This window comes from Zalophus californianus, chromosome 10 (genome assembly GCF_009762305.2).
Source record: "Zalophus californianus isolate mZalCal1 chromosome 10, mZalCal1.pri.v2, whole genome shotgun sequence".
Taxonomy (NCBI): Eukaryota; Metazoa; Chordata; class Mammalia; order Carnivora; family Otariidae; genus Zalophus; species Zalophus californianus.
Genome location: NC_045604.1, coordinates 72616931 through 72636015, shown reverse-complemented (window position 1 = coordinate 72636015; position 19085 = coordinate 72616931). Strand labels below are relative to the sequence as shown.

The following is a 19085-nucleotide window of genomic DNA, read 5'->3' as shown; positions in this document are numbered from 1 at the left end:
TGTATATATAAAGATATAAATGTATTTATCTTTATTTTAAAAATCTGGATAGATAAAAACTAGCGTATTCTGTTGTGTATGAATTTTTAAATAGTTATTGAAAGTTTTCTGAAAATCTTGTGATCTATTAAGTTAACTGTGTCTGCCAAAAAGAATTTTAGTTGGGGGGAAAGATCTTTGTGTCCCTTCCAGGGGGGAAGGACAAGCTGGATCTTGAAGTATAATTTCTGGGATATTTTCATGTGAGGACATCTGAGATGAGGACTGCCTCCGTGGTTGGAGTGGAAGGAGCACAGAGGTAAACGGCCTGGTCTCCGGGCTTTGCCCCTCTGGGGAAGTCATGTGCAGTCTGGCCCCTGTGCTTCTAGTTCGTGGGGTCAGGTAAGAGCAGGCCTCTGTGCGTGCCTTGCAGATAGTATGCGCTGGGTAACTGAGTGAGTTGTTAGGAGCTATCGTCAAGCCTGAAAGAAAACTGAGGTCCGCTTCAAGGAATACATACATTCTAATCTGACGTATAAGTCTTTCTTTTGGGTAAGAGTTTTCACACAACAGAAAAAATACTGGCCGCTCGCTCACCGGTTCTTGGGGTAGATTTATCCTGTGCACTTGTCCCACGTGTCATTGGTTTGTTGCCCTATGTCTGCACTACGGTTAGTTTTTCTGTTTAGCTAGAAGCGCTGATTGGCTCCTCCTAATCATTTGCTAGGGTCTGTTGACTCTCCCTGTGAACGAGCTTCTTTCCTTTGTGGCTGCTGCCCCCTCGTCCAGCAAGAGGTGGCTCCCGTGTGGACTTCTGTCACCAACCCCTCATCTCCTTGCCCAGCCCGGGGAGCCCTGGCTCGCGGAGGGGGCCTGTGTCAGGCAGTGTTTCCCTTGAATGTACACTCTCTGAGCAGTCGTTTCTCAGGTTGGAAATAGGTGGCAAGTATGGAAAAAGCATTCTGTGGTCAAGGAAACCTGCACAGTTCTGGGCTACACACTGCAGAAAGGGTCTCTGTGCTCCAGGACCTCTCGGAGCCTTTAGCGTGCTACTGCCCACCGTTAGGCTTCCAGAGAGGGATGTGGCAGCGGCATTCTCGGGCTTCTGTGACCACACACTTCTTTCTTCAAGCCACACCTTTTGGGGGAATGATTGTCTAGTGGAAGGAGTTTCATGCAGGAACCAAGAAATTAGGGAAAGGTGTTGAGTGACTATTTCTCAGGTGAATGCATGTGTGCCTTGACCTGTCGCTCCTGTCACCTGCAGTGCACCTCACTGTCCCTTTCCCTCTGAGCTGCTCTTCCTTGCCCTGTTCAGTGTCATTGGAGTTTCCAGTGACTCCTCCAGCTAACAGTGCTGTCTCCCCATCTTCATATCCTCGGCCCATTCAGCTGTAACGTACACCTTTACTTGTTTCTTACGCAGCTTCCTGTGAGCTCTTTGAATGCGGGTAGAACCCGTGTGTGAAATAACTTACATTTTTCCCAAGTGTATAGCCTGGCATAGGGTAGATAATTATAACTTTCTTTTGGTTTAAGTTTTTTTTCTTGAATGATACACAGAGAACTGTAGCTCTGCAGAGCTGGGCCATGAAGGCCCGAGTTCAGAAGCCCAGGCAGAACTGAATAGAAGCAGATAACATCGACGAAGCATTTGTTTTCCACTCCTTGTGCTCATGTCCCATGTGAGTTGTCTCTCAGTTCATAGCTGGAGGATTTTTACCTAATATTTCATTAAATAGTATAACTACTGTGATGATCTAGTAGTGATGTCAAAGGCCAAAGAGTTTGACCCTGAGGTCATAGGTCAGAGGGACCCCTTCCCACATCCACGTCTTGGCTTCTTGAGTGACTGGCAGTAAGAGTTTCTCATCAGAAAGGCCCTGGATAGCATAATGGTGGGGGCGGGGGAGGAGTACTACTGTGGAAAGGGCTTCTCAAAGCCTTGGTCTTGGGACTGTGAGCAAATCATTTAGTTTCTCTTGGCCACAGTGAGATGGTAATGACTATCTCCCAGGTTTGCTGTGAAGATCAGCTGAAGTAGTGTCCATGAATATTAGGTTTGGAGTAGAAGCTCTGTTAACACTGTACACGCGTGTATTCACTCCACGTGGAAATGGACACTGACCATGGTAGGAGTGAAGAAGGGCAGGAGGAGACAGGTAATGCTTTGATTTGCCCACAAGGAGTCACTGACTCTCTCAGGAAGGTCTTGGCTTCTCCGTTCTGATATGAGGGAGGTTCTTCAGTTTTCGCTGTAGGGGATGTAACCATGTCACACATGTGGCATCAGAGCATGAACACCTTGGCCCGTTTAGTGTGACCTCAGCTCTCCAGGGGATGTCTGCTACTCCTTCTCCATGAACACTGTGGGTGATGGACAGATTGAGACTACCTCTGCCAAGGAACATAACCGGTCAGGCATCTTCGTGAAGAACAAAGAAATGAAAACCAAACATGTGGTTGTTTGTTTGTTTGTTTGTTTGTTTTTAATTACATCAGTCCCAACCGGTGAACTTTGTGAGTGGTGAAAGCATCTTAGTTCATCTCCAACGGGCCTCATTGGAAAGACACTTGCTCAGCTAGTCTTTGTGAATTTAACCTTAATCTATTATTCAGAACCCTGGGTCTGTGCGCTCATAGGGCAATTCTACATGTTTACAGTTAGTAATGAGGCGAATGATGTAGATTCACCCACATGGGGGCAATTTAGGGAGGATCTGTTCTGTTTTCAAAAGGGTAATACTTTCCCTTTGAGGTCAGTAGCCCCAGGGACCATCCTTCTGTGGCAGTCCCTTTGACTTTTTTAATGACTCTAAATAAATGGTTACTTCTTTTATCTCCCTGTTATTTGTATGTAAAATAATTATGACTAGGCTCCATGGGCTCAGTATGAGGAGGCAGTGGGCCTTTTAGTTCATTTCAGAAATGGAAAAGGTAGTAAATATCTATCTGTCTATCTGTAGTTTAGATACTAAAGTATTTCTTATAAATGGTGGTTGAATTGGTAGTGGTGATGGTTGCACAATTCTGTGAATACAACACTAAAAGCCACAGAATTATATATTCTCTAGATGGGTCAGTTGCATGGTATGTGAATTCTGTCTTGATAAAGCGGTTATAAAATAAATAGTAGTCTTATTGCTCACTCTGAAAGATGAGCATAAAGTAAGTTTTTTTTAAAAAAGACATTCAGGTTTTATCTATATTTCCAGTCGTGTGTTTCCTTCAGCTAGGAGAAAGCCTGTCCCATGAAATCAGCACCTTACAGAAGAGTTCCAGGTGCTGGAGGTAGAAGGAGTGAGGGAGAGAGAACCAACACTAGAACACTACTGTAGTATCTGCTGCCGGCAGGGTCCCTCAGTGAGTTCTAAAATTAGTGGGTAGAAGTTTAAGGAGAAACAGGATATTTCCACAGCCTCCAAGCACTGCCCCCCGCCCCCTGGATATTTGCTGATGACAAAGAGAAGAATAATAACTCCACAGTTGAAAACCTGGCAGGCCCTGCCTCACTGAACGATGAAGGCCGGTATCACAATGAATAAGACTTGCAGTGTCGTGTTATGTGCCCCTGCCATGTGATGTACTAACCAGGGCATGTCACCTCTGTGGGGTCCTTCTCCCAAATCACACAACACCTGACGCCTGACCAGGGCACTGCAACAGTGACAAGTCGAGAAAAGACCGAGGACCTGGCCATAGGCTGGAGGAGACGGGGAGACGCTGAATGCAGCGTGGGATCCCGGTACAGAAAAAGGCGGTTCAGGGAAAAGTGGGGAAATCTGAGCGTAGTTAGTACTGTGCCAGCGCTCACGCTGTAGTCTCGATGGCTGTGCTGTGGTTGCCATGAGACGCTGACCTTCAGGAACGCCGGAGAAGGACACGTGGCAGCTCCCTGAACTGTCTTTCCTGCTCCCCATGAGTCTAAGCTGTTGCATGGTTTAAATGTCTAATATATATGTATTAACTATTTTACTCTATGTTATTTTAATCATTCTATATAATATAAATGTTAAGTGTGTAACATTGGTTGTATTTCTATTATATATTACATATGAATTGACATGAGAAGATAAGTCCAGCATCATTTAACTGGTATCATCAGGTAGGGAAGTATTACATGTAAATGAAGTTTCCCAAAATACCCAATATTTTCTTATTTGACTTGCTGATGGAATATTCCCACAGCACAGGAATGATCTTCTCACCTCATCAGCCTTAGTTATTACACTCGGTGGTTGTCTAGGGCTGGGGAGTCTGAGCAGGGTTTTATGACTCTACACTCCGTGACTCCGAGATTTTGGGTCTGATTTTTACAGGTTTTTTGTTTTATTTTATTTTATTTATTTTTTGCCTCCCATATTCTCAGACTGTGCACTTTCTATTCTTAAAGCTTCTGGGATGCCTTTCTTTTTCTGTAACAATTCCTGCTTCTCTTTTTCTCTAGTATTTTGGTTGTAGAAATCATCTACTTGGAAGTGTTGATGCTCATGCTAACCCACTAGCTTAAACAATGTTGCACTGCCCCCGTCCCCCGTCATTCCTGCTTCCTGGGAGATGTCACATGCACAGATGGGGTCCAGGCTGCAGCTGCCTGGGCTTAAGCTCCCCTCTGTCACTCTCTGACAGTGAGACTCTGGGCAAGTCATTTCTCTTCTCTGCCTCAGTTTCCTGTGTGTGGAATGGAATGAATCATAGTGTCTGCTTCATGGGTACTTATGAGGACTGCAGGCAGAGAGCTGAGAACCTCGGATGGGCCTCAGTAGGTCTGTTTGTTGTTACTGTTGCACGTTTCTGCCTGCCACTTTCAGCCTGAGTTTTGAGCTTGGGAGCAAGTGTTGCTTCTCTTGGTCCTAGGACAGCTTACCAAATAGTCACGTTCTGCAGACTAAACAGGCAAAGCCAGCGCTTTTCTGATGTTTCCCCTTGTTTCTCAGAAAAGAGGTTTCCCTGCTCTCTTCCTTGACAGTTATGAAAAAGGACAGCTGTTGGCTTAGAAATGATTTATGTTGTGAAGAGAAATAGCCTTGAAGAAAAACCTATTTTATAGCTCTATGCCATATATTCTGAACAGAATGTAGGATGTGTGTATTGAAATGTGTTAAAAACAAATGCAAATGTGTTCAAGTGTGTTAGAGAAATAGTTACCATCTCCCCTCCAAAGCCCATGTCTGCGTTGGGGAAGGAGCAGAGATCATCTGGGAAAATGCGGAGTTTGCTCTTGGGTGTTCTCCAAGGGATCTTGGGTTTCCCAGGCAACAGCCAGCACAGGCCTTGACCCGTAGAGTACTCCGTTTTGGGGACCTTAGCTGGTCTTAAAGCTTCCCTTGGTGCCAGTGTGCCAGTAGTGCCACTTAGAAGCACCAGGAGGTGGTCATAACTCCTTGGGTTACTTCAGGGGAACGAGGCCCGGGAGGTCATAGTGCCAGGATTATTCCTGGGTCCTTCCTATGTTAGGAAAAGAACAGAGAGAGGCTGCACAGTGGTCAGGGACCAGGAGCCTGCAGGCTGACTCCCACTGCTGACAAACCTTTGTGTCCTCCAAGTGGCTTTGTGGTGTGTTACAAGGATTAACTGAGACCAGGCGCACGAGACCACAGACCCTGCACACATGAGGACCTGATTACTGTTCATGGGGAATGTGTTCAGCGCACAGGTGATTCTCCATCACAGCAGCTGCCATCATTGTAAGAGTGATTTTATCTGGCGTATCGGGCATGTCTCCCAAGATGGTAAGCTACCCCAGATAGTTCTCGAGTCCAAAGTGCTCTTCCTAGTGAGGGTTTCTCAGCAGGAGGAGAGACAGTTATTTAATGGGTAGGGAAACATCTCCCAGAGGTATCTGGGTGCTTGGCAAAAACCAGTTTGTGAGGTGTTTTAACCCTGATTAAAATGAAGCTGGAAAATAGTTAAAGTTTTTGTGGGTAGTGGAGAGGGGAAACAGACCCACCCTCTGTTGTCTGTGGGACCTTCCTGGTGCAGAAGGGACACTCGCCACATGTCGGAAGGGAATATCGAGATGTGAGGATGTCTCCATCAGGGCAGATGGACTTCTCTAAGATTTTTTGTTTCATTTGTTTTAAAGATTTAATCAGTGAAATTTCCCCTGAAAAGCAAAGTAGATGAGGAAGAAATAGAAGGAAAAAAGCCACATTTTCAAAGCACAGTGAAATGATCTTCTGGATCCATGTGCTGTAAGTTCCTGGGGCTGCTTTGCTACAGGCAGGGCTGGAATCCACAGCTGGTTCTCCCCCACTCCCCACCCCCACCCCTGGTGTCCCCACTCCCTGGATGAAGCTGCTGTTAGGGGTGCAGAGAGAGTAGTGAGCACTGTTCAAACCGTGGGGAGTCCCAGCCACAGTGCCTGCTCTCTGCTGCTTCCAATGTGACTCTTACAAGCACCTGAACCTCCCTGAGGAGAGTCTCTGAGGCCATTTATGAACAATATGTCTGTGCCTTTGCTTCCGGAGATTCTTTTGTGGACAGTCTGCCAGACCTTACCTCTGTATTAGAACATTTTATCACTGCAGGTTTAGGCCACATAGCCTCTCTGTGTCAAAGGGATGTGGACTTGGGTTGCCCAGTTGTGAAGACCATAGTCATAGGCTCCTGGAGATCAGCCCAGTCCCCATGGACACTCCCAGTCTCCACAGGCTTCCCAGCACCTTCACAGTCAACCTCTGGAGAGAGGGCACCATGCCGAAGTTGTGTGTCTTCAGTGCGTGTGCAGGGAATCCTTCGTAGACAGTGTGTGCCCTCTGGTGTCCAGTAGGTTTGTTAGTCTCTGTTGCGTATTTATGGCTCTAAGTGCATAAAACATCTTGTATGTGTAAAGCCAGCATGCCATGGGGAGTTCCTAAGAAGCAGATGGTCTGTTTTTAAAGTACACATGGTGTACTTGAGAGAAAAGTACTTAGGAACAAACTGAGACCAAGAGATACCAAGGACGGCTGTCCTGTCTGTGATAAGGACATCATATTATAGCTGCGTGGTCTTCATAACCAGAAGTTTCACTGTTAAGGACCACATGTGTCGAGTACCCGTGAGCACCTCAGGCAGAGCCCAGGGTGGTAAATGCATGTGTGCATCTGCTCGTGCAGCCTTCCCCCTGCCGGACACCCCAGTCAGCCACGGTCCTCCGCGGGGCCAGGATGCGGCGTCCTTGTCCTTGCCCGCTCTTCTACAACATCATTATGGGGGACACAGTCCTGTTGTGGAAAGGGGAAACTGAGGCTTGGAGATCCCCCTGCCCTAGTCAGTGTTCAAATCAAGATTTGGTCCATGACAGTTTGATTTTGAAACCAGCACCTCTGATTCCTGTGCTACACTACCAGTAAGGGGTAGCTTCCGGGAGCTAATTAGAATAGTGTTGTCACACTGCTCTAGTCTTCAGGTGTCAAGAGTGGCCAGAGAAATAACTCTTACTACTTTGGCATGTCTGCCTGAGACTGGGGAAAGCCCCAGACCCTAAGGTTAGGACTCAGGTTAGAGTCTCTCAGACCGTCCCCATGCCCACCACTCTCCCTGGGCCACCAGCTGGCCCTTGCAGAGGCCAGTGTTGCCCCAGAGGAGCAACCTGCCACCACCGCCACCGCCAGAGTCATTCTCGAAGCCCTCGCAGGAGGGGTGAAGTCACCGCGCTCCAGTGACAAGCCCAGCAAGACTCCTGAGGGCGCTCCCTGTGAGGGTGTTGGATTTTGTTTCTTCTTTTGAGAAAATCAGTGGCCCCATTAGCAACATGTTTTGAAGTTTAGCTCAGTCATTACCAAGGTGCATTAAAATAAATTTATATGTTATATTACTGGCAATTAGAACATTCTGCCCCTGTCAATGAAGTCAGTGTTTAAAGAGCTATAGGCATGTTTTACCTTGGTATTGCTGTTTACTCAGGCATGTTAGTTAATGATTTGGCCTGCTGCTTTGGCGTGTGTATTTTCATTTTTCGAATGAATATGAATGCTCAAACTTGCGCATTGCATTAGATTCCCAGATAACACAACTCTTTAGAATCTTCCTTTTATTTAATACAGCAGAGACCTGAAATCTAACTTAGAATGTAATATAGCTCATATCCTTGCCCGTGGGTACTAAGTGATACTTAAGTTAAATTTCTAAAATAGAGCCTAGCCTCCTATAATGTGTGTTCCAGTGTGTAACAGTGCTTATTATGCTAGAAATTGTCAGAGTCCCTCTAAATCTTTCCTGCTGCCGTTCATCTTCTCCACTGGAAGTTCTTAGTTGCTGTCTTGGTGGCGGCTGCCAGTTTACTGGATCCCATTGATAGTAAGAGTGAATTGATTAAGGATGCACTGAGTGCCAGAAGCGAGGCTAGACTGTCTACACACATCTTCACTTAGCTCTTACCACACATCTGCAAGAGCTGTGGCACCACTCTCGTTTTATAGGTGAAAGAACGGAGGTGAGTAATTTGAACGGGGCATCTCCACACCCTGGTTGTGAGAAGCACAGCCTGGCCCTTTCTGCTCTACCTGATGGCATTAGCCTAGACTTCTCTTTTCTAGGTCAGCTAATTGCTTAGGCTTCTGAGAACTCCTAGGTCTGTAAGCACGTCCCTTTGACTTTCTAGCCTGTTTTACCCGAACAGCTCACCGTCACACAGAGCTCGAGAACCTCGTGTAGGCTAGTGGATGTTGGTTGTCTTAATAACAGCTTTATTGAGATACAGTTCATGTTACCATAAAATTTACCCTTTTAAAGTATACATTTTGGTGATTTTTAGTATATTTGCAAGATTGCACATCCATCACCACAGTCAGTTTTGGAACATTTTCATCACCCCTCTAGACACCCATTAGATCCCTCCCCATTCCTTCATCCCCTCAACCCTGGCACCCACTAATCGCCTTACCATCTCTATGAGTTTGCCTTTTCTGGACATTTTCTACAGTCAGAGTCATATAACATGTGGTCCTTTGTGTCTGGCTTCTGTCACCTGACAATGTTTTCAGGGTTCATCCATGTTGGAGCAGGTGTCAGTGTTTCGTTCCTTTTGACGGCTGAATCATATTCCATTCTGCAGACAGACCACATTTTGTTGATCCATTCATCCATTGATGGACATTCGAGTTGTTTCTACTTTCTGGCTGTTACGGACAGCGCTGCTCTGAGTATCCATGTGCCAGTCTTCGTGTCAACATGTTTCTGTTTTCACTTCGCCAGTTTGTTTTTAACTCCTGTTCGAGGGGCTCAGGAACCCTTCCACTTGGTTTCCACCATTCAGCATGACAGCCGGTTGCAATGATAGACTTGAATTATGGGTTGTGGCATGCTTTCTGGGTGTGTTCCGATGGTGTATGTTTTTCTTGTAGACCTGTCCTTCATGCGGCATCATGTTGGCCCCCAAATCGGAAGCTGGTGTAGAAGGAGGAGCAGTCCAAAATGGCTGTCAAGAGGAACATAAAAACAGCACTAAGGTAACAAGCTCTTGGCTGTCGTTCCTGTTGGTTCCTCCCCTGGTGCCTCCACCTGAGGTGACATTCCTGTCTTGTGGGCTTCTCAGTTCCAAGAATATCCCCTTAGGTGACACCATGCCACACCTTCTCATCCTGAGGGTTTTGAATAGATCAATAATAGACCAGTGAAGATCAGGATGGAGAGTCAGGTCTAACCCTTGTGAAGTAGAATAATCACATGCCCAGCTGGATGGGACTCCTTTCATGGGCAGTAAGAGCTTAAAGCCACGTGGACTGCAGTAGCTAGGGGAGATCTCTGGGGCCAGAACACATGGTACAGTGTGGACGTGCAGAGAGAAGAGGGGGCTCTGCCGGAGCAAAGGTGCGTTGTGAAGAGCAACGTGGAAAGCAGAACAAAGACCAAATCTGAGAGCCCTTCCAAGAATGCTTATAAAGGCTGACTCTCCAGGGAGGCCTATGTCTGTTATCCTCCATCCTTGTGTCGCCTGCCACCTTTCCCTGGATGGATTCTGGTACCACATCCATCGCCCTAGCCCCCCATATCTTCCTCCATGGCCCTCTGCGATGCTGATTCTGTGGTTAGCAAGCTCCAAGAGCCTCAATCTTCTGTGACCTTCCCTCTACCTGCTTACTGGCTCTTCCCACGATGTCACCTTCCAGGCTTCCTCAGCCCCTGGAGGTGCAGTCTGATGAAATAGGGGGATAGGGAGAAGCAAATGGGTGGAGAGGTTGAGTGTCAGGTTAGAACAGAGATGTGAAGGTGCTGGTCAAGCGTGCAGTGGGGCCCCAACATGGCAGAGGTCGGGCTGGAATAGCATTGTTGCATGCTCGCTCTGCAGCCTCTGTGTCTGCCTCCCACTACCCTTGTCTTGAGGCAGGCTCCTGGAGCACCGAATTCCAAAACTCAGAATGGACTTCTGAGCCCTCCCCAAGAGGAGAAGCTCACCAACAGTCAGACCTCCCTGTGTGAGATCTTACAGGAAAAGGGAAGGTGGGCAGGAGTGAGCTTGGACCAGTCAGCTCTCCTTCCGCTGAGATTCAAGAACATCCGGGAGAAAACAGATGCCCATTTTGTTGATGTTATCAAAGAAGACAGGTAAGAGTCAACCATTCCCAATGAAAGTAAAGATTTGTAGGTAGGAGTCTCTCCCTTTTTCTGAGTCACCTTATCCCCATGTGTTTGCTCCTCCGTTGTCAATATTTTACTTTATTTTGAAGTAATTTGAAACTTACAGAAAATTTGCATGAATAATACAAAGAACTCTCATTTTACCCTTTGCCTGATTTACCAACTTTTAACATTTTACTATTTTGTTTTATTCTCTCTCTCTCTTTCTTTATGAAATTTATGTGTTTTTTTTTTTTCTGGACCACTTAATAGTAAGTTGGATATATCATGCCCTTTGCCCCTAAAACACTTTATTTCCTAAATTACAAAGATGTTCTTTTACATAATCATGCTTACCAAATTCAGGAAATCTAACATGGATGCATATTTGATCTAATCTATGGTTCATATTCCAGTTTGGCTAGAAATTTTGGCCACAGAAATGACATCAGGTATCCCATCCAGAGGCACATGGTGCCCATTTGTCTTCCATCAGTGATAGTAATTTTGAGCAACCAGGCGAGTGTTGTTGACCTCTCCAATCTGTGGTTATTTTCTCCTTGTGACTAGTAAGCAATACTTTTAATATGTATTAAGATGCATGTATTCCATTCCTCAGCAAACTTCCCTAGATTTCCTCTCCATCGTGGTTCTTGCTTAAAACAGCCTTTACTATGATGGTTCAGAATGTCAGTTCTCCTACTTGAGCACCATCTGCACATTGGCAGTTGGAGCACATTGACATGGCTCCAACATTTTTAAAAAATTTAATTTATTTAATTTATTTTTATTTTTTATTTTTTTTATTTTTAAAGATTTTTTTTAATTTATTCATTTGAGAGAGAATGAAAGAGAGAGCACATGAGAGGGGGGAGGGTCAGAGGGAGAAGCAGACTCCCTGCTGAGCAGGGAGCCCGATGTGGGACTCGATCCAGGGACTCCAGGATCATGACCTGAGCTGAAGGCAGTCGCTTAACCAACTGAGCCACCCAGGCACCCTAATTTATTTATTTTAGAGAGAGAGGGCAGGGGAGGGGCTGAGGGAGAGAGAGAATCTCAAGCAGACTCCCTGCTGGGCAGGGAGCCGACGTGGGACTTGATCTCACGACCGTGAGATCACAACATGAGCCAAAACCAGGAGTAGGGCGCTTAACTGACTGAGCCACCCAGCAGCCCCTCCATCAGTTGTTTTTCATAGTTTCTGGCACCCTGTTCTAGCACAACAGGATATTCCAGGCTCGTCTTATATCCTCCCTAACCCTAGTAAGGCATCAGCCATTTGTCCAAAGAGCCTTGGCTCCTTTTAGTGAAGAATGGTATTTAGAAATGTTCGTTGTTAATGTCTGACTTAATGTTATGTAGCCAAAGACATATTCTAAATGATTTCAGTCCTTTTACATTTATTGATACTTGTTTTATGGTCTCACATGTGTCTGTTTTCGTGAACATACCACATGCACTTGGAAAGAATATATTCTACATTTGTAGGATGTTGTGATCCATAAACACAATAGGTCCAGGCAGTTGGCAGTATTAGATCATCTGTCTCTTTACTTTTTGTTGCTCTATCAGTGTTAAGAGAGGGATTTAAAAATCTTTCACTGTAATTGTGGGTTTGTCTGCGTCTCTTTTTAGTCCTGACGGTTTTTGTTTCAAGTATTTTCATGCTCTTTTTTTGAGGTACATACACGTTTATGAGTGTTATAAATTCCTGGTGAATTGGTCCTTTTGTCATTTTGAAGTATCCCTCTTTATTCCTGGTAATACTCTGTCATGAAAGCCACTTTATCTGATACTAATATAGTAACTCTAGTCTTCTTATTCTTACTCTTTGCCTGGTATATCAATTTCCATTAAAAAAAATTTCAACCTGTATCTTTATATTTGAAGTGTGTCTCTTATGAGTCTTGCTTTTTTAATCATTCTAAAAGTCCCTGCCATTTAATTCCATTTTAATATATTTACTGGCTTTTTAGCCATACCTCTTTGCATTATTATTATTTTATTTATTTATTTATTTATTGGTACTTGCTCCAGGACTTACAGATAGGCATCCTTGAATTTTTTTATAGTCTTCTTATGGTTAACATTGTATCATTTCACTTTATTTTTTTTAAGTTAACTTATTTATTTATGTAAGTAATCTCTACACCCAGCGTGGGGCCTGAACTCATGACCCCGAGGTCAAGATTCACACGCTCTTCTGACTGAACTGACCAAGCGAACCTGTATTATTTCACTTGAAATATAGACATCTTGTAGCTGTGTAGATCCATTACTTTCTTCCCACCCCTTATGCTATAGTTTTCATATGTGTTACGTCTGCATACATTGTGACCTTGACCTCTAATACCACCCTCTTGGTAATTTCAGATTGGTCTCCATTGATTGCTCTTCTGTTGAGTTGAATCATATTTTCCTGTTCCTTTGTATGTTGTGTAAATTGTGCTTAGAAACTGGATTCTGTTATATTGCTCTGAAGAGTGTCAATATTTTGTTTCTTTGTTTCCTTGTTTTAGCATGCTGTTAACTTACCTACACTCAGCAAACTTTGTCTCCCCTGGGGTAGGAGGCTGCTACTCTTTTTTAAGCCATAATTAGGCTGTTTCAAGTCTGCTGTGCACATGCAGATTTTAAAGGTCAGCCAGAGATCTGAGCAGAGCTTGTATGACGAATTTGGGGATGCCCCTTCTCTGTTTTTTTTTTTTCTTTCTCTGGGATTTTCAACCTCATTTTCCAACTGTGGGCACCCCAAACATTATTTTCTGAATTTCCAAGCCAGCAAGATTATGGCTTTTCCATCTGAGTTTTAACTGTCCCACACATGGCGCTGATGAATGGCTGTCTTCAGGCAAAAAAGAAAAACAGTAAAACATGGGAAATTAAGCTGGTGCTATTCCATTCCTCCAGGTGTGACTCTCCTCCATTTCCCACCTGCTTTGGTCAGTCTCCACTACCTTCCAGGAGTCATTTTTGTATCTTGTCCAGAGTTTATTGTCATCTGAGAGAGGATTGGCCCAAAAGGAGCTAATCTCTGTTCCCAGAAAAGGAACTTGCTAATATTAATTTCAGAGGAGCAGCATGGCATCTAGCTACATGTGGCCACTGTACATCCTCTGTACGGCTGCTGTGCCAGTTTTCCCTCTGTCCACACTTGCTGGGTGGAAGGGAAGATGGGGGTCTGCATCCGGGGATGGAGTTTTCTGTCTTCTGAGTCTGAGAGCATAGTGAGGTATGGCACACTTGATACAGAGAGAGAGTCCACTGGGGTGCAGGGACCCTGTATTTCAGGCACATGGGAACAAGTTTATTTATCTGATGTAATTACGGATGTTACCATGTGAGGGAGAGAGACTACGCTCCATGGCTGTATTTGCCTTCTGAAATCATGTTAACACTCTCTTAAATTTCCTGCAGTATACAAAGGATATTACTATTTGCTAGCAACCATAAAAAAATGAAAGAATCACAGAAAGCAGGTTTCATGTCTCTGCTATTAAAATTGTTGAGTGTTATTTTTCAGGTTTCACACGCAGTCTGCATATGTGACAATAGCACTCCAATTATGCTAACTCTAAACAGTTTTCTGATAACAACCTGTCAGCTCTGACGGTGGTAATTACTGTTAGTGCTCTGAACAACAGGACAGCCAGCTCTGAGTTAGGTTTTCATTGGAAGCCTTGGAATCAGCCTAAGTCCTCTCGGTACAGGCATGTCTGGTCCTCCAGAAGTGGTGGTTTCCTAGCATGGCAGAGCTGCCTTCTTCCCCGGACACTGGAAGATGTTTCCAGAAGCAGGGTGCTCATGATGTGTGCTATAATGATGGCAAATGGTCATGGTTTAGTGGAGCGGAAGCATAACATGTATTTTGAAAACACAAAGCACTTTCTAGACGTATGTTCTAAAGGAGGGGTCAAGCATTATCTGTCATGTAGTGACTCTCGGATATGGTTTTTGTGACACGCTTTGGGAATGGTGTTTGGGTAGCTGCTGATATAGATAGATAGATAGATAGATAGATAGATAGATAGATAGATAGATAATCAGTCTGCCTATAGAGTAAGTGCAATGCCTCTGCACCGTGTTGATCAACTGCATTTCATTTCTCCTAGCCTGATGAAAGATTATTTTTTCAAGCCACCTATCAATCAGTTCAGCTTGAACTTCCTGGATCAGGAGCTAGAGCGATCCTATAGGACCAGCTATCAAGAAGAGGTGTGTTTCCCCTTCTACTTCTACTGAAGAAATTTGTTGTTTGCACCAGATAGTTCACTACCAGCTTTGTGCTTTGGCAGCTTTTTCTTTCCCCCCTTGAGTGATAGGAAAATGAAGGCTAGTACTGATTCCCCACAATCTGTAAGCCCCAAACTGTATCTGCATGTGAATTTACCCACACTGGGAGAAAACCCCCAATCTTTCTGTGCTCCTTTGTCTAGTGTCACTGGTATGTCATTTCCAGACCCCTTTGCTCCATGCTGGCCTTGTCCTCATTTTCTCCCTCCTTCCTGGTGACTCCCTAACACTACGTGCATGGCTCTTTGTTACGTTTACCACACCACCCTGACATTTCAGATCCTGTCCGTCCCCCCCATTAGGCTGTGAGCTCCCAGAGGGCGATGTTTCATGTCTGCCCCCAGCACCCCGCACAGAGCCAGGCTCAGAGCATGCTCTTGAGTGAAGGCATGAGCATCTCTTATTATTGTTGACCCGCTCATGCTTTCATCTGCTGTTGCTTCAATCCCTGCCTGATACTTCTGTCATGAAGCCAGCTGTCACACAGCCTGAACCTGGGACCCAGCCATTCAGCGGAAGCTTCCACAGAATGGCTTTTGTGCAACGGCCTTTACAGACGCAGAGCCCATAACCCAGATTTCAGGCTCAGTATGTAATGTGTTTGTGAGAACTCACTGGTTTGTAATAGCTTGCTGTGTGACCTTGTGCAAGTTTCCTAACTGCTCTGTGCCTTAGTTTCCTCACTGTTAAATGGGATGGGAGAGATGGCCCACCTGAAGCACTTACCATCTGTACTTGGTCCAGGGTGGGCAAGTGCTCAACAAATGTTGGCATGTTTTCCATGGAAATCCTACTCCGTGGCCGCCTGTTGCAGCTTCCACTCATGCCTCCCACCTCCTCTCCTACCCCAAACAGGTTATAAAGAATTCTCCTGTGAAGACTTTCGCCAGTGCCACCTTCAGCTCCCTCCTGGATGTGTTTCTGTCAACAACAGTGTTTCTGATTCTCTCCATCACCTGCTTCCTGAAGTACGGGGCTGCCACCACGCCTCCCCCGCCTGCCGCCCTGGCGGTCTTCAGCGCCGCCCTGCTGCTGGAGGTGCTGTCCCTTGTGGTCTCCATCAGGTAAAGGCCCACCTGCCCGACCCTGCTCTAGCTTTTAGCCTTTAGCTCCCTCTGCTGGCTCACCAGTTAATGGCTGCACAGTCTGGCGGCAGCCCCGCTGGTTCGCCTCCTGACCCCAGAGGCCTCTGCAAGCTCATTTCAGGTGACCAGTCCTCTTTCCTTCCCTCCCCCAGCTCTGCTGCTCAGCATCCTCCCTCATAGACCCCAGTCCTTGGCACAGGTGGGCACTTTCTTTACCAGAGGTCAGTGTCCTCTGCAGCCCCTCAGCTGCCAGCTCCCCACTCAGAGACTTAAAAAGAACAAGTGGGGAGAGAGGGAATGGGAAAGGGAAGAGAAACAGAACAGAAGCATACAGAAGCATACGATGGGCGGCCGCCTGCGGGTCAGCAGGTGACTCTTGTAGATGTGCAAGCGAGACTCGAAACCCTTAGAAGGATTGTGGGTATCTGTTTCCACGAGCTTGGGTCAGGCAGTGGTTTCTTAGATATGACATGAAAAGCACGAGCAGCCAGAGAAAGAAGAGATCAGTTGGACCTCATCAAAATGTAAAGCTTCTCTCTTCTGAAGAGCACCCATCCCTTCTCATGCCAGAGTGAGAGGGAGCCTGCAGGACAGGGGAGTCTGCAGACTGCATCTGTGGTGAGATCTGATACCTAGAATGTAAGCTCAGGAATGAAAAGACAAGCAACCCATTTAGAAATGGACAGAAGGTCTGAATAGACAGCAGGGACCCCTGAGGGAAGGTAGGCCCTCAAGATCCACTCAGCCTAATGTCAGTGTTCAGCCCATCACCTGGGGAAACTCACAGCCGCTCTGAGTACTTCTGATAAAGTGTGAATGCATAGCGTACTCCATTCACATGCACACCCCCCCATCTGCCTCGTGGGCACCGTGCCCACCTCCTCTGTCCAGCCCTGTCCGTCTCAACAGGAGTCCTGCTGGTGATTGCCTCCAGAAGCTAGAGGTGAAACAGAAATGGGAAGAAGGGCCCTGACCTTGAGTTTCTGCCCTCTTCCCCAACACCCCGGGACAGGAAGCAATAGCCCTGGGTCTGCCCTGTGGCTTCTGAACGCTAGTCCCCCCCTCTCCCTACCCCACTTTGAAGTATATGGGCTGGATTGCCCTCCCCCCCATACTCTCCCTCTCCTCATCCCCCCACCCCTGCCTCTACCCCTGTGGCTCTGGGCAGAGGGTCTTTTCTGGCTGCTAGGGGCTTCAGACTTGACCCCTGTGCCTCCTCCAGGTTGAGATAACTGCAGAGTGCGTCCTCACTGTCTACCCAAATTCCCCACCAGGATTGAGCTGCGTGGTGCATAGCAAGGGACTCCTTGTAACACAGCCCTCCCTATGGGCCTGCCCCTTGAGTCTTGGCTTTGCACCCCTTGCTGAGCTGCCTGGGATCCACTCTCAAATCAGCTCTGCTTCTGGGGAATCCAAACCAAGGTATCCTCGGACCCCCAGTTTGTCTTTTCCTTTTTAAAAACAGCTTTATTGTGATATAATCCAAATATAAGAAATTCACTCATGTAAGCGTACAATTCGGCGATTCTTAGTAAACCTACAGAGTTGTGCAAACATCACCATATAATTTTAGAACATTTCAAAGAAAACCTGGCACCCATGTGCAGTGAGTCCCCTCACACCCACACTCCCTGCCCTGGGTCCAGGTTACTGTCTGACACAGGGCCTCCAGCCAGATAAGGCTCCAGCTCTCTTAGAGGCTAGCATTGTCTCCATTCCTTTTTCAAAAGCCCTTTACACCACTTTTTCCTGTTCCTTTGGACCCACTTCTACAGAATTTGGGCTGTCCCTGGTGTGGAGACTGCAGAGGGCTGTAGGCCACAGAGATGCCAGGCTGGCTGCACCCAGGTGTGTGCTGGGCCTGTCACACCCACATGCTTGGCCAGCGCCTTCCAAATGAGGTGGCCGATGCTCCTGAATGACCGCTGGTGTGACTTTAAAAGTTCACTTTACCCAAATCATCAAAGCCTGGGAGGCAGGGCTGGGAATGTGATGGAGTTCCCTCTCACCACACAGAGGGCGTATTTAGGATCCCAGGTCTACAGGAATCTGTGCCTCAGAGTATGTGGGAGCCCCAGGGAGGCTGGTTCTGCAGCTGCTTCGGGGTACAGCCCCAGGCCTGGCACCTCCTCCAGAGGCCTTCATGCATCTTGACTTGCAGCCCGTCCCTTCACTCCCCTCATTTTGTGCTGAACCCAGGCAGGCGTGAGAACAGTGGGTCTCATCCTCAGAGCTCTGCTGTCCTGGGGACCTTCGTGGGGCCTCCCAGTCCTGCCTTCTCCCTGTTGGAACTTGGCTTCCTCTGTCTCCTCATGGGGCTTATGTATTCTGCCTTTGAGCATATTTGTGGTTATTCTTGGAAATATTCCCAGGACTCCATTATCTGATAAGTGTCAGGAGGCCAGAACCATCCAGGCCCTAAAAGGGTCAGACGGCCTGGCTCCATGTGGAAAATGGCCGAGATTCGTGGTTTTCTTGTGGAGATAATGCGTTTGTAGCCAGTGGTTGCTGCATGGTGGGTGTCCAGGACAGAAGGTGCAGGCACCTGGGTGTGTGGCAAAGACCCTTGAGGGGATCTTGTGCCGTTAAAGCTCAGTGGGGTTTCCTGGCACTTCCAGAGGTGAGGAGAGCGTGCCTGTCCCTTCTCCCCTCCCTGGCAGCCTGGCTTCAGAGCGCGTCTGTGTGCGTGGGTCTCCCTGCCAAGCTGAATCCCAGTGCCCCTTCTTTCATCTCCTGCTGCTGGCATGCGGGTGCTGGCCCCTGCTGGCCCTAGGGCCCCTTACTTAGCCAGACTGTTCTTCCGTCTGAACAGCAGTTCTCAGCCCCATGCACTTGCTCCCCCTTCTTTATAAAAATTATTTTGTGATGTCCACATCACTTATCTGAAACACAGCCTACCTATACACCCAGTTTCAGAAGGAGTCGATGAAATGCTGTCACTCCAATATGAAAGAAAGAGCAAGGGAGCCATTTAAAAGAAAATATGTAGTGCTTCACCTCGTTCTTGCCAGGACACCACCACCTGAGAAGTCATAACAGAGTCCTCAGCTGTGTCCTCATGTGCACGGTCACACAGATGTGATGGCTCCAGATGCGGACCACTAGCAGCGTGCGGGCTTGGTGGCACAAACACTGAGTTGCCGCCTGTGACATGATTTCTGAAATGCTGAGTGAGCCTTGCTGAGG

The 19085-nt window shown here is 46.7% G+C and overlaps 1 protein-coding gene across 1 annotated transcript in view; it reads left to right on the top strand.

The window, feature by feature from the left end:
• Positions 1 to 19085, top strand: part of ADCY9 (adenylate cyclase 9) — a 115811-nt gene that overhangs the window by 84355 nt on the left and 12371 nt on the right. The window contains exons 4-7 of the mRNA XM_027611017.2: positions 9309 to 9413; positions 10292 to 10509; positions 14634 to 14736; positions 15670 to 15878. Coding sequence (XP_027466818.1) covers positions 9309 to 9413; positions 10292 to 10509; positions 14634 to 14736; positions 15670 to 15878 — 635 coding nt within the window. The remainder of the gene's footprint in view (positions 1 to 9308; positions 9414 to 10291; positions 10510 to 14633; positions 14737 to 15669; positions 15879 to 19085) is intronic.